The 15,773-nt window shown below is 44.4% G+C and overlaps 1 protein-coding gene and 1 long non-coding RNA gene across 3 annotated transcripts in view; both read right to left on the reverse strand.

The window, feature by feature from the left end:
* The window catches only part of Dsor1 (mitogen-activated protein kinase kinase 1), a 30,496-nt gene extending 18,331 nt beyond the window's left edge, over positions 1-12,165 (reverse strand). The window contains exons 1-5 of the mRNA XM_050188708.3: positions 11,980-12,165; positions 8,415-8,640; positions 6,376-6,522; positions 3,861-3,938; positions 3,631-3,682 (exon numbers count right to left, since the gene is read on the reverse strand). Of these exons, the coding sequence (XP_050044665.1) occupies positions 3,631-3,682; positions 3,861-3,938; positions 6,376-6,522; positions 8,415-8,640; positions 11,980-12,074 (598 nt within the window). The 5' untranslated portion in view covers positions 12,075-12,165. The remainder of the gene's footprint in view (positions 1-3,630; positions 3,683-3,860; positions 3,939-6,375; positions 6,523-8,414; positions 8,641-11,979) is intronic.
* A 791-nt stretch (positions 12,166-12,956) lies between these two features.
* Positions 12,957-15,707, reverse strand: LOC126541791 (uncharacterized). Of its 2 annotated transcripts, XR_008614827.1 has the most exons (4): positions 15,296-15,707; positions 13,362-13,414; positions 13,140-13,276; positions 12,957-13,075 (listed from the first exon to the last, which is right to left on the reverse strand). It is a non-coding gene; the product is annotated as an uncharacterized lncRNA (long non-coding RNA). The 2 variants fall into 2 exon arrangements; XR_008614826.2 differs by lacking the exon at positions 15,296-15,707 and having other exon boundaries at positions 13,362-13,933.
* Positions 15,708-15,773: the final 66 nt, after the last annotated feature.

Genomic DNA, 15,773 nt, shown 5'->3' on the forward strand with positions numbered 1-15,773 from the left:
CGCCACATTCAGTCACCTTGGCGCCAACAGCACATGCATTTGGATCTGTGCTACAGGCCATATGATTATGTGTTATTCGCAGGGCTTCGTTAGGTGTGCCTCGCGTGTGCTTCTGTGGTCTACAGTGATAAATGGCTCCGTCAGTATTTAGGCGAAAGCACCTGACTTTGGAGCAGAAAGTTCTGCTGATAAAAGAAGTAGAAAAAGGCGACCGGCAGAAAACTGACATCATGAAGGAATTCAGCATACCACCGTCTACTTTATCAACTGTATTGAAAAACAAGGAAGCTGTACTGGATGCCTTTAAGAAGCGCTTCTCGGCGAAGAGAAAGAGGAATCGTGATTTGAAAAACCCCGTGGTGGAAGGTGCACTTCTACAGTGGCTGAAGAATGCCAGGAGTGCAAATTTCTCCTACATGGACCTGCACTTACTGCAAAAGCCAAAGCTCCAGCCCTCCAAATGGGCCATAAAGATTTCAAGTGCAGCAATGACAGGCTTGAGCAGTTCAAAAAATGACACGGCGTGACCTCAAAGTCTATTGTTGGCAAAAGCGCAGCCGTAAGCCGTGACACTATAAATATATAGCATTAACATCGGCTCTAAGCTTTACTTGAAAAGTATGAAGGCAAAGACATCTACATCCTAGAAGAGGCTGCATTTTTCTACAAGAGGCTACCAAATAGCATGTTCACTATCGCTCGTGGATCCTCATCCGGAAGAAAACAGAGCAAGGAGCATGTCACGGTGCTGTTTGGTGCCAATGCAACAGGCGAGCACAAGCTTCCCTTGTTGATACTGGGGAAGGCGGAAAAGTAGCGGCGTTTCCGAAATGCAACTATTCCCAAGGAATGCATCTACAGATGTAACAAGCGAGCGTGGATGACTGCTGCTATTTTTTAAGACTATGTGCGCCTTCTGAATAGACGGTTCGATGCAAAGAATCAGCAAGTGCTTTTCATAATTGACAACTGTCCAAGATACAGGAAGATCGACAACCTCAAGGCGATCGCCAGGAATTTTTGCTGCAAACACAACCGCACTACTGCAACCAATGGATCAGGGCATCATTGAGACCACCTGGAAGCTGTACCGCAAGGCTTTCGCAGCCAGAACTCGTGCACCTTCGAAGGTCGCCAACTGCTTTGTGCACGCTGGCTTTTCCCGCGCCGTCGCCAGCAACCCTGACGATGACCAGCCTGACAATGACTGGACTTGTAGCAATCTGTATGAGGCTGTTCATAAAATTGCTGGCAGAGGGAGAAGGCGACTTGGAGACATTGGCGTTGGCTGATACCGCTGCTCCCGTGGTCGTCCCAACGACAGATGCAGAGATATACTAATTGACACTGTTGGTGACCCTGACGAGGATGAAGAGCCGGCGGACCACGTGAAATGCCAACTATGGTGCAGATGCAGGAGTACCTATTCCTGCTGCGAAATAAGGTTGAATGCATGGGAGGCAACCATGGCCTCGTGCAATGCTTGGTCAAATTAGAGCAGGGGTTGCTCGCACCCGGTAAGAACACGAAACAGCCAAAGCTCACTGCCTTTTTGCACCTGAATAAACTTTTGCTTCACTGAATACAATGTATTTTGATTTCCTTGTAGCTGTGGCGCAATTAAAGCTAGACTGCTTTAGCCTTTCTGGAGTACAGTCGCCGAGCGTTTATTCGGACCTCACGGGGACTGCGAAAATGTCTGAATAAACAGGTGTCCGAAAAAGCAGATTAAGGGGAAAAAAATGAAATCCTTTATTTCCACGCACTTATTCCGGCTCGGCAGTAGGCTTGAAGAAATCATGAATGTGCCGTTGCACGCTGTTCCGTTTACGCGCAATCAGATAAGCCTGAATCTCGGAGAGGGTCATACGGTCACGATAGGCGGCTGAAAGCACAGTCACTGCTTGTACACACTCCGCATGTGACGGCAGCGTAGCACATGGTGCGTCATCTTCAGACTCGGTCATCGTCTGGCGGTGCAGCAGAAACCTGACGAATGATCTCGCCGTCGTCGAGTTCTGCGCATGTCAGTACAGCAGTGTCAGCACATGTGAAACTGTCAAATGAGACGGTGTCCAGAATCGCAACGCAACCACTGCGCAAGTCTCGGCAGAACATTGTCCGCGTCGGTAGGGAGCACATCGGAAGGCGACAAATCTTAGGCCTTCCGGCCCCTGCATTCCGCAGCGCAGTCTGCGCGGGCACTATCGGCGCCATTAGACACTTGACGCGATGTTTCCGTATGCCGCGTTGGATCACCGGAACCTCGACACAGCACACAAAGCAAACACCACCATGCCGACACCAGTCACACAAACGAAAAACGTGGCCTACTCGCAGCGTCGTGCGCGAAGAAACAAATCAGCTGCTGGATTGTCTTGACATGCCTGACTAAGCTGAAACCGGAACTGCTGTAGAACCACACTATCGAACCAGGCAGAAACTATGATGATGAGCGGGGATTTCCAGTAGCGCCACTTCGTGGGGCAGCAAGGAGCCTCCGTTCAAAACAAAAATGGCGTTCAGCAAGTCGAACCATGTACCGGTCAGAGTCGTTGCATGGTGCTCTCGATCGAGTTGGCTCAAGGAGTGTCCGAAAAATCAGGTGAGAGGTTAGAAGGTGTCCGAACTTTCGGAAGTTGTTATACATTATAGTCTATGGGGAGAATGGCGGTGCCGCGAAGCAGACCGAATAATCGAGCATGTCCAAATTTTTGGAGTCTGGAAAATCAGTCGGCGACTGTAGTCGCTTATATCGAATTACTGCTTATAACGAATTTTTTCGCCATCCCGCTGACTTCATTATAACGAGGGATTACTGTGTGTGCGTGCGCGTGTGTGAGGCAATGTGTATAACAATAAAATTGAGCAGGGTTCAGATTCAGTTTCGTGCAACAGACATGACATTGATGTGTGGCACTATGACCATTGGTTAAAAGCTCATTGTTCAATTTACGTTTGCATTATATGTTATTGCAAGTATGTACTATGAAAAAACTACAGCAGTGCGTTTTACAGCCATTTTAAGTACAGCCATTTAAGTTTAAGCAATGTGTTGCAACCACAACCATGACACATCAACATGCCAAGCACATAGCACGCCAACAGCCACATTGCAAAGCTGTTGCAACTATAGAAGCAATGCTATGGCCTATGAGATTGGGCCACATGCCGCCAGGTTTCGGAGGCCATGGTAATGCCATCAACAAGCTGAGCAGACTTGGCAACCATCGCGTGCCAACTTCTTTTACATAATATTGATGCTCTGCACCTATTGGGTGCCACACTAACCCATCATGGGAGAGTCAACTGTGGCATCCAGAGTAACGAAAATTTTAGTCGAGGATTACCCTAATGTTGCTTGCATGTTGATGTTTCTTCGACCAATAACTTGTGTTTATATGCGTAAAGTGCCATAATTCCTTTTGCTTCTTTCACACGCTAAGGGGAGGTCTAGAGCAAAAAAAGGGTGTCCTTAAAAAAGTGTTGCAGGGTCGTTTCTTTGCATTTAAGTCTTAGAAACACAAAAACAATCTTAATCCCAAAAATAGACCAATTTAATAGCATGCCAATGAGATGCAGATAAGAATAACAGAAACGAGGAAGAACATAATAGCAATATACACATACCACGATGCATTATCTGATGCTTCTCCCTCAGATAATTGAGACCTTTCAGTACCTGCAAAATATGTTTGTTATGTACTCTCTTCTACAACCACATACAAAAACTGCATGCATGCAGGCAAGGCTTTAGAACTTCCAAATTAGAAAGCCCTCATCAATAGCGCTTTTAGTTTTTAAGCCTACTGCACTTGCATTGTGGAAATGCAAATCTCGTGCAAAAAGGTAATACTCACCGCTATTGTGACCTTGCCCAAAATTTTTTCAGGTATGCGGCCTGCCTTTTTTAGCACTAAATCTAAGGAGCCACCATCCTGCAATGTTATTAAACATAAGAGTTAGTCATGCTGCACTGCCAATGCTGATGTACCACCATAGTACATTTTGAGGCAGTTAGAAAAAAGTTACAAGAGCCATCAAAATAAGTTATAAGTTAGAAGAGGCAAAAATAACGAAAGAGCAGTTAAAGTTAAGCCCGTGTGACACTGAAGACGCAAACCTGTACACCGCTTGTTGGTCTGTATGGAGGAAGTTTCTGCCTGGTTGAGGCAAACGAGATGAAAGCAGACGTGTCCAATTTACCATCTCATTCCCTCTTTTGTGCTGTTTGATGCAATTAGACAGTAACGCTTTTGGTGTAAAAGCAGGCACAGCGCAATAACGACACCAATCGCAAGATTTATTGTTGAGGGCAGGGCACTTCCAAGGTGGCAACTCACAGGCCAGAATTGCACACATCATAAAACAAGCTTGCCAATGTGAACATCAGTAGTGGCAAGAGACTCTTCATTCACCAGTCAATGCTGGCCAGACAACTTCTGTCACGTGCCTGTATGAACACACTTTCAACTGTTGCTAGCTTAAAGGGCCCCTCACCACCACACAAATTATGGCATTGCAGTAATGTGGAAAGTTGGGTGAGTTGGTGTTTAATCATCATACCTTGGTGGTGAAGCAGCACACTGACAAGGACAATGCGAGCGTCATGTTTTCTTGTGTGTCTTCGCGTTGTCCTTGTCAGTGCACTGCTTCACCACCAAGGTATGGCATTGAAATCAAACAAGTGCAGCTCGTAGATCACGCAGTAGTGACCGTGCCTGCTAAGTATGAAACGGCTGCATGGCACAAGAACAATAGAAATTTCAAACAGAAGGCCATGTGCCCTTCTAGAGGGAGCGAAAGAGTCAAGGTCACACGCAAGACGCACTGCTGGCTACATCACTAACCATGCCACGTGACTTAAGTTAATCATCACATGCGAAACGAGCAATGCTCCCACTGGAAATACACCACACAGCAGAAGAAGAAAATGGAGGCAAGGCTCGTCACGTGAACACAACGGTCTCTCGGCTCCGATATGGAAGAAGGGAGGTAAGGAACACCGCTTGCGGATGCTAGTCGAGCCAAAGAGGGACAGTGTGTCTGTTAACACTGAAGCTCGCCTCCTGGTAACACGGTATCTCCTCCAATAATGAATCGATTTGAAAAATCACTTCAGTAATGCGCTCCCTAGACAGTGCCTTACAACTTACAGTGTACAGTTAAGCCTTGATATAATGACCTTCAATATAACGAAACTCTCGATATAACAAAGTGTTTCCCTTTTTATATCTTTTTATCCATAGAACACCATATATTTAAGAACCTCCAAAAAAAAGTGCTTATACAGGATTTCACAATATAAGGAAATTTCACTGCTGTCGTGAACGAACACCTAGAAATTCAAAGGCAACATCCACTGATGCAGATAATCAACTGGTTGAATTACAAGCAATTACAAGCGGCTGCCTGCAAACATACCTCTCAAATCGCACACTGCACTACCAAGAGTGAGCACCAAAATGGAGCCGTGTTCCATATGAAGTCCAAGTGTGATGAGACCCTATCGTGCCCTGCGTGCTGTATGCTTTGGGCACAAGTGAAAGCATGCGAGGGTGAGCTGAGAAGGATGGTGGCTTGATGAGTGCCTTTAGGTTTAGGCATTGCACTTTACCGTGCAAGCAAGGGGAAAGGGGAGAGGGAGCAGGTTGTTGTGAGTCTCCTTTTCTAGTGCAGCCGTGGCTGCACATGGCAGAGCGCAAACTCAACCCGCGCACCCCGTTTTAGAGGTAATCTGCCACGTGGGCAAAGAGAGTGTGTGCCAAATGGCATGGCATCATGTGCACTGTCTCTCCGTGCATTTCGTTTCAGAGGTTGCATACAATATGTTATCTTGAGTTTTGGAGACATGCTGAAGCGAGGGGCAGATGCTGCATTCACTTTCCACAGCAGGCATTTTTCATGATGGCGTTGTCCTACTGCGGGCGACACTATTAGCTGCAGGGTCGGAGTGGACGTGAGAGTGTGGATGGCTTCGTTGTGTACCACCGATGTGAACGTATTGTCAACACGGCTTCAAACTGTATCTTTCATTGCCACCTCTCAAATTCAACAAAATTAATTGTTTTGTCATTCAAATTTGCTTTTTCCAACTGCTCAATAATTTGGAAAATTTTGCAACCCTTTCCATGCAAGAAATATCCACCGGCGACTGCACTTATTTGAGAAGCAAATTACCGATTTTACAGACTTCTTTATATAGAGTTTTAACTGTATAACCAAAATTTGCAATTGGGCCTGGTCAGTGGCCCTTCTAATGCCATTTAAGGCTGTTCATGCAACAGGATTGTTAATTGAGTCACCTGGAGCCCTTTTGTGCAACCATGTGAAAACAAAGCATTAAAGATGAAGTCAACGAGGGATGCCACTCACCATGTATTCCATGCAGACGTTGATTTCACCATCGCTGTAGAAGGCTCCGTAAAAGCCCACTATGTGCGGAGAGTTGCACTCATGAAGCACCTTCAGCTCTCTTATGATCTGATTCCGAATGGCAGGTTTGACTTCCAAGTGAATCAGCTGCATCAGACGAGGACCAACCACTGTTAGCATCGGTCACCCTACCCCTTGATTTGCTAGGATTTTTCACACCAAAGCAAGTAAACAGCTGCATGCGCCTTCTAATGAAGCAAAAAAAGCCATAGATGTTTAGAATTTTGCAGTGTTACGAGGCACATTGCATCTACCTTCTCACAAGATTTCTTTCCCATGTTATATCTCAGCTGCTATTAAACACACAACAAAGATTAGGTGCTGTCCTCACCTGTACTGGGCGGAATTCCTAGGTGACAATGTTAGATATTGGTAGTTCATTATGAAAGCTATGCAAGGTTAGGATGAGAGCGAAGCTCAAGCTACAAACAGGATACATGCTAATACATTGCTGCTTTGTTTATTATACACCTATATATTCCCAAAGCATGATCTTGAAGACAGCAAAGTAATGGAACTACTTCTCAAAGCCAATCTAAAAGTACAAGGCACACAGATGCTTGTACTATGAAAGTAACATGAGAATGCCATTAAAATCGCAAAGCATAAAGCCTGCACTCAAAGCCGCACTCACTTTTGCAGCACAGGTAGCACAAAATTCAGCCCACAGTACTCTGAGAACATGACATTTATAGTGCAAAAGCAATGAAATTTCCTTGCGCTGTGCTGCAATGACACTGAGGGCAAGAAATATGGCAAATAGGTTCTGCAGAAATTCGCAAGTTGTAGGAAATTTCATGAAAGGTATACCTGCCAACCTGTGAAGGTAAAAAAGTTGTAAAAATTCTTAAATTTAGTAAAACTTACTGCAATATTCGTAAAATTTAAGAGCAAGCACAAATTTGTAAACTTTACAGAAAATTCAGGAGAGTTGAGAAGTGTAGAAAGGGAGAAATTTACATCAGGCCAAAAGTACAAGGAAGCTACAAATGTTACTCCATCTAAGATAGTGAACTACTATACAGGGTGTTTCAAGCAACTTGAACCAACAATTTTTAAAAAGTGGTCAGCAGCAGCTGAATGAAACCAATGGCATATGGTTTGCCGTCATGTGGCGTACCTTAGCGTATTTTTTATATTCTACTTAATTAAGTCTTTAACTAAGATGAATTATGCAAAGTTCTTAATATTCACTTTAGGGTCAAATGTGTTTTGTTGCATTGTAGAAACGACCGATCCAATTTTTTGTGGCAACATACATGCTGCGTGGTGATTTTTTATATTTTTTGGGCATTTAAAGAAAGCCCACAAAGTATGAAGTAAAACCCTTGTGACTGCACTCATGCGCTATCGTATTGCAGCACTCTCAACCTTGCTTCATGTAAAAGAACCGTGCGCATGGACCGTGGCGAAGTGAACGGCCATGGCTCTAGGCAACGGCTTCACAGTGTGTCAGTATTTTTGGCGGTGGCACACGGAAAGGGAGCACCATTGTCCCGATAAGCGATAGGCTCGACGCATGGTTCAGAGCATTGCAATATGACAGCGCACAAGCACAGTCACATGGTTTTATTTTATATTTCGCAGGCTTTCTTTAAACACTGAAAAAAATCACCATGCAGCAAGTATGGCGCCACAAAAAAAAACTGCATCGGTCGTTTCTGAATCCCCTCTACAACGCAACAAAAATGCACTTTGCCCTAAAGTGAAAATTAAAAATGTTTCATAATTCATCTTAGTTAATTAACTAATTAAGCAGAATATAAAAAAATACTCTAAGGAGTGCCACATGACAGCAAACTATATGCCATTGGTTTTATTCAGCTGTGGCTAACCACATTTTTTAAAATCCTTGGTTGAAGTTACATGAAACACCCTGCATACTAGTGTTCTACCGTAAGTCACCAGAGAACTGCTGAGTGGACCTTGCTACTGCACTGTGCAGTCGTAAACAGCATGGAAAAGTCAAGTGGTCTCACCTTCCGGGCCATGATGAAGCCACTAGGTCGATGCAGCACCTTGGTGACAACTCCCCCATTTCCAGCACCAAGCTCACCAAGGTTCTCAAAGTCATCGCTGCTGAGCTCGCCAACTTTCTGCTTCTGGGACAGGAATGCCTCCAGCCGCTTGCGCTGCTGTTCATCCAAGTCCAAGCCTTCGAGTGTTTTCTGCAAGTCTTCGATGCTCGTGTTCTGTGTCGATTTGCTGTAAGAGCCGAGGTTAAACGACATAGCAGTGTGAGAAAGTCGTTCTGCAATTTGTCAAGTAAATGCGAGAGTTTTAAGATTCGAGACACTCAGTAGAAGAAGTCAGAATTTTGACAAACATTGTTGAAAATATATAGTGGAAAAGGTGTTACTGCTTCACAATGATTTAACCATAAGCTGCACTCCAAATAGGTGTTTTCAATATAACTTTGGAAGCATCCATAGAAGTCTGCAATGTGTGGAAGGCTGTACATAAACATTCAACTATCTTAAGGTCTGGTTTCGAGGGGGCAAACGAGACCTCCAAGTAAACCGGCTGCAGGTTTTAGCAGATCACAAGTATAACCATCATCCTTTAAACATTGCCTCAGAAATGCACAAAATGCAATAGACATAGTATTCCTGCTTATCCTATGTACTGCAAATATGCTTCTCCTGCTATGGTAATGAGGCCTGCAGTATTTCGAACTAAAGAAGAAAACATCAACTAGTGCTGATCACGGGATCTTAATTTCCAAAAAAACTGAAGCTTCAACCAACTTGCCAATCAGGACAATTTTCTTTTTCATGGTATTTATTACAATTATCAAAGATTTCAGTGCAATTAATGCTTAATCCAAGGTTATACATCCTTGCCTGTTCCATAAGCTTGATCATCATTAATCTTCTTACAATTATCTTTTTACCATCCACTCTCTTTCCATGCCAGGAACATTGTTTCAATGTTGGCTGCATATTGTGCCCCAGATTACCTTGTGAGTACTCCCGAGTGAAAGAGCTCACCACCCCATTGCCACTGAAGTTAATGCAAAGTCATTCTGTAAATTTGCTACTTTTATGTTACATTGCTATCATTTAACACAAAAGAATGTGCAAGCTTCTACATTAACTTGTTTCTCCTAAATTTTTGTATTTTGCATATTTATTTCTCCACATATACATTTTTATGAGTTTTTTACATTTGAATTAGACCTTACAAGTTGAGTTTGTTTCTGCATGTGCACGTTTTTTTTTTTTTTTTCGTACAACCTTATAATCATTATAAAGTTCCTATGCCCTTTTATGAGCGAGAGGAAGGAGAACCGAGGAGCCTGATTTTGTCTTTTTGTTGGTCACAACCATATGAAGCCAATAGAAGATGAATCTAAGGAAAGCATAGGACAAATTACTTGTTCTTTTAATTGAAATGTAGAAATGATAATGTAAAGGTCAATTCAAGTGGATGAAAAAAAAATAACTTGGTCCAATCAGCAGCAAGTTGTTTTTCATTTACTATGATTTCCCTTTACTTTTCAGTTCTACACTTCAATTAAAACAAGCAATTTTTCATACCCTTTCCTTGGCTTCACTGTCTGTTTGTTCCATATTCACTCTTATGTATTACCCTAAAATTTTTATAAGCAACACACCTAAATATACATAGATATTTGGCTGAGAGAGCTTTACGCGACGACAAAACAGTGCTTATATGGTGTGCTTTTTCTATATACTTGTTGCTTTCCTATTTTGAGAAATGACTATACGGTGCTAGCAGTTTCACATACAGTTCATGTGCCACCAGGTGAATGGCAAAGTTGCAAACAGCATTTTCTCATGAGCCAGTTATCGCAAAATACATTGCAGTGTACGACACAATAACAGACAGAGCATAACAGACAAAAACAGAAATAGAAGTAAAAGTCAGGATAGGAAAGAAGACTAAATAAAAGCCATGGCTCTACAGTACAGGTTGCCAGTGCAGGAGCGATTGGTCTTGCACAAATCACACTGTGGGAAACGGTGCAAGTCTTTTTCAGCACAATAATGTGCTATGTAACACTAACTCTGCTTTGCGCTTACTTAGACGAACCACAAGCTTCTTTTCAACAGTTTCAAGGTGCATAACATGGCAAACTACCACATGGAATTTCAGTATCAGGAACTATGTCGTCTTATATTAAAATATCTGAGGTCTGCGGGTAGGTGATAATGAACAGTGTTATCCAACCAAGAAAGTTTCATAGTGATCACAATGAGCTGGTCTACTCCAACAACAGGAGATAAACTAATGACAACTGAAGGTTTGCCATGCTGTTTAGAACTGCCGCTTTCCACAGCAGAAGTTACATTAAATCTAGAGTGCAGTTTAGGCGCAAGGGCACAAGAGTGCCATGCTAAGAGCCTATTTCGCAGTCATTTGTTGTTTTTTTTATTTTACCACGCACAAGTATGAGGGGTGGAGCCTTCCTGCATTAAAGGATTGAAGTGCTCACACCTTGGTACATAGGATGATGTAGTGTGAAGTCGAGACGACACTAGTTTTTTAAACGTACATAATTACACATCAACTTGTGTTAAGCAAGCAGAACCTTGAATGTTTGCAGCGAATTCTGTTGTGAAAAAAGTCGCGAATTATTACTGGCCAACATACTTCTTGCGAGCTCTTATAAACTAAACCATGACTATTCTGCGCCACACTTGTACCGCGAGAGAATCGAAACAATTTACTGAACGCGCGCGGAAACTGAAAAATCGAGTAGAAAGAACTATGCCCTCTGCGCGCAGCACCGTAATGTTCGCGAGTACCTCGCCTTGCCAGCGACCAGGTCGCCTTCGCAAAAGATTGTACACCTTTGTCGTGAGGCGGCTGCGCGTCTTGGGCGTTACACGAGAGCACCGGTCGGCCGGCTTTGGCGGTCGAGATTGCCTCTCGACGGACCACGCACACGGCGCTTCTGGCAGGTCGGCCCGATCCTCACAAAGAACACCGTCACGACGCCCGCCCGTTTCTGGCATATTATTCCTACCGCGTCGCCACTGACGCGTGTCGCCTGAGACATTCGTAGACTTCCGCGAAAAACGAGAATAAATGAAAACGACAACACACGTGCCTCAAAGGGGAGCGGCTCAACCACAGCGGCGCAATCGAGGCCGAGTGTGTACCACCAACGAGTGGCTACATGCGAGTACAAATAACTTAAGAAAGCAAAAAAATGAAAAGACGGTATGGCAAAATCTGAAGAAGGCCCTCACACAATGTGATGTGCCGTTTTTGAAAAGTAGCACCTTTCCGAAAAGACAGAACACGTATAACGAAGGCAAGATGCGTCAGCGAAGGCTGGCTGTCACCCGGAATGCCTGCCGAAGCGCCACAACACAGCAACGCGAGTTGCGGTAAACTGAGCGAGGCTGCGCAGCTCTAAACCGCAGTGCACGCAATGGCACTCGCCAAATCGTCAAGTGAAAAGAGACTACGAAGTAGACTGGTGAAGCTGAGCTCCTGTCAATTGTTGACGCAGAGAATGGTGAGTTTTGAAAGGTCAAGTTGGGTGCCTCCGGTGGCATCGTTTTTACTTACTCGTTTGTCGGATCGCACCCCGAGTGATCTAGTGGCTCTATGGAGCCCGGCGGAAGCTTGAGATTTAATTTGTTTTTTCCAGGGTTTCGGCTCATGTTAGCCGCTTTCTTCGCGCAGCATACAATCGTACAAAATGCGAACGCTACAACTCCGCCGCGCTGTGCACCTTCTACAAGTTTGTGGTAGTGATAACATAAACAAGAAAATAAATTATGTATAAAACAGTGGCTAGAAGGCGCCACAGTAGCATTCATCACGTTGCCAACTGTTTCTGCAATGATGGCAAACTAGGTACCAAAGATCAGAAATAAATCAAAGAATGGCTTATGGGTTTATTGAAAAAAAAAAAGCAAGACTGCAAGTTTTAACCTAGGTGGTGAATCATCTGTTAATTTACACTTGAACTAGTAACTTAGAAGTGTTGTTGTCATAGCCCTTTTGAGAGTTGTTTCTCCCAAATCTAGACGCGGGTAACAAAACTATGAGATATTTTTAAAGAATGAATACCTAGTAGTGCATTATGGTGCGTTTATAAGACCACACGTCACGCGGCTGCGCATTACACCACTGATTACGCACACTCATGCTGCATGATAGCAGCCATATAGCTTCCTATTCTGCACAGGTAATAGAAGCGTAGCAGTTTGTCTGCAAATGGACTCGTCAGAAATGTTTCCACTATTAAGATGTTATTAATCGCTGTTCATTTTCGTACATGCAGTCCCGGAACACTTCAGTTGGCCTCCGTGATTCCACAGCACCGTTTTCCCCGGATAACGCTCCCTGAATATATAGCATTCCGTTCCATCTCCGAGCCCATAGTTTTGGTTTTGGTTCTACAGTCTTGACACGTTCAGTCGTCACTGCAGAAGGAGCACCTGTGAACGAGCTGAAACAACCTTGGCTGAAGTACAGTGTAACTGAAGTGCGCCAGAAGATGTGGAAACGAGAGGCGTCATTGACGACAAGATGTCCAATGCATTTTAGTGACTTTATTTTCGAAAAAGCGCGCTATCGTTGAAACCTAAAATCCGGTCTGCTTCGAAAACGCTCATTACTGTGGGCTTGACACCACGTGCTTCCACGCTGAAATTTCCTGGAATATGCGCGAGTGACATCAATTCGAGAACATTTATAGCTTTAATCATAGCTGTAGTTACCTGCTGCACTGAGGCTGAGAGCTCCAGCAACAACCGTGAAGAACACGATAGCTGCAATTATACAGCAAGCGGCCGTACATGCCGAGCTTCGAAGTCTGTAGTCCATGTCAGCTGGACGCGGCCGGGGTGCGAAAACCCTATTGTATCCAGACGGACATAAGGGAAGACAAGACATTTTCCCACACAATCTGTCTTACGCACATAGAAGCACTACGGCCTTACCTCATACTCGCAAGCACGCTTTTTCTTTCTTCTCGATCGATGTAAACGCTGCGCTATTATCAATGAAATGTTTTGTTACATTGCAGCTCGCATTCCCCTCGTGTGCGCGCATGAGATCGCAGTCTAGCTAGCACACATATACAGAAAAACTTATCAGAGGTGTGAAAAGATCTTGAGCTACAATGTGTTACTCTGCACTGGGGTCGACAGAAGGATGAAGAAGAAAAACAAGACCACCACTTGGCAGCATTTTTGTAATGAATATGAAACTATTGGTAATTTATTCCTATACTGTCATCGTATATAAAAACGCCGTTTCGACAGCCTTAGATCCTCTCGAGAGTCCGCTCTGGGCTTTTAGCCCTAAAAAATGTACTAGCTGTGCTAACGTGACATAAGCCTATATCTTATTTGAAATTGTCATGCTATCTCAGTTATACTTCATTTACTTCCAAATTGTTCTAGCTTTAATATTTCGTTACTGTGACCATCGTAGAAAGGCGAGGGTTGCCTTATTGGCTGTAGGTTTCCACCAGCTGTACAGTTTCCACCAGGACAAGGACCCAAAACAATGGCATGGGGAACCAGCGCTGGAGTTTTCACGGCGCCTGCAGCGCCGCCCTGGCGGTCAGAACGTGCACAATGCAGCCTCCCCCGCGGACGAAAATTGCGTTGCGTGCCCTTAAAGTCGAAGGAAAACAAAAGGGCGCCGACGATACTGTTGCGCATACAAGTGCCACAACTAAGTCGGGATGAGGGAGGATGTATCTTTCTGCGTCTTTCCATCTAAACCCTACGAACAAGAACGGAGGCGGCGTTGGATCCAAGCAGTCAGGCGAGCGGAGTAAGCTCCCGTCTTGTCGCCCTGTCAAGCGGTGTCGGGCTGGTTTCTAAATCAAATTTCGCGTGTATCCTTAGTTTATTCGATAGTGAAGACGGTCAGCCATGGCAGACAGTACCAAACAGCAGAATCTGCTGTCGGTATTTCGTCGGAAACAAAATGAGCAATAGCATGCACCATCTGGCATATGTACCATTTTTCCTTCGCAATGCCACCGCCAAGCCCCTTCCAACGCCACCGCACCAAGTGAACGATACGAAAGGTAAAAATTATCCATTCATTGCCAAGAATTATGTGGGAGGGAAGCTGCCTTGTAATACGAGTTGTATGCGCATAGTGCCGGCGCACGCGCGACTAAGCCACCTATGTGTTTATAAAAATGCGCATGCGGACGAGGACTCGGCGCTGAGATGCATCCGGCAAATTAATATAATTAGTGCTAAATGTAGCCAGGATTGTTACGGATCAAGCAGCCGAGCACTCAAACCTTTGCTTGCGCGAGTCAGCTGATGCGATAAAGCTTTCTTCTCCATTGACTGCTGTGGCGAAGTAACATCAGAATTTTTTATGTCTAGCCAGAGAAATATGGAATATCTTCAGGCCAACTAATACTTACGAAACCATAGCGCAGCACGACCGGAGCCATAACTGCTAGATTTGCGAGGCAGGCAGCCACGCAAGCATGGCATCGATATACGACGCAACCGTTAAAGAAACACACGTGCTCGCCGCGACGCACTGTGAAAAATGTATGAAGCTTAAAAAGCTTCTTTCGTCATTTCTTCACTTGATGGCGCTAGCTTCTTTACAAAAACTCCACTTGAAGCGGCGCGAAAACGGAAACATACGAACTATAATACGGCTGCGTATGTGTGTGTCGTCTGGTTGTGTGGCTGGAATATGCCGCGTTTCGTCGCCAGGGCGGCGTGCAACGCACTCTTTTCAACGCGCCGCCTATCCAGCGCTGGTTCCCCATAGAAAGTTGGCTAACTTCACCACTGGGTTGCATAATGACACTGTTTTTTTACAAACATATCTGCAAAGTTAAACACTTTTTCGTATACATGGGATGATGTCATACTCGCATACATACTAGGTTCAACTGGCATTAAATGTTCATGGTACAACGGAAAACTAAAGGTGGCTCCGTGGAAATGTCCGCATCCAACTTGCCCAGAGAGCAGGGGGCGGCTAACCTCAATATTTCCTCTTGCTTCTCTCTTAGTACACGGACTGCCAAGTCATGGAGTGCCATCCTGCACCGCTATCAACATATCGATAAGGACCCCCCCACCCAACGAACCAGAAATATCTTGTCGCCACCTCTGCCAAACAGATGCAATATAGTACTTCCAAATTTTTCCTGGCTATGATTAGAGAGTTGCAGCTCTTTGCTAGATTTCTTTCTCCATTGAGGACAGTTAAAACTGCAAACACCAAGTTATTTTGTTAAAGCTAGAATTTACTTTGGAAGCAGAAAACTATCTTTGCAGAGTCCCATTGGCACAATCCTCTTACCTCACTTATTCTCCAAGGTGGCTCAGTTTACTGATCTAAAGTGAAAAAGGCAG

The sequence above is a fragment of the Dermacentor andersoni genome, chromosome 2 (assembly GCF_023375885.2).
Source record: "Dermacentor andersoni chromosome 2, qqDerAnde1_hic_scaffold, whole genome shotgun sequence".
NCBI classification, from domain to species: domain Eukaryota; kingdom Metazoa; phylum Arthropoda; class Arachnida; order Ixodida; family Ixodidae; genus Dermacentor; species Dermacentor andersoni.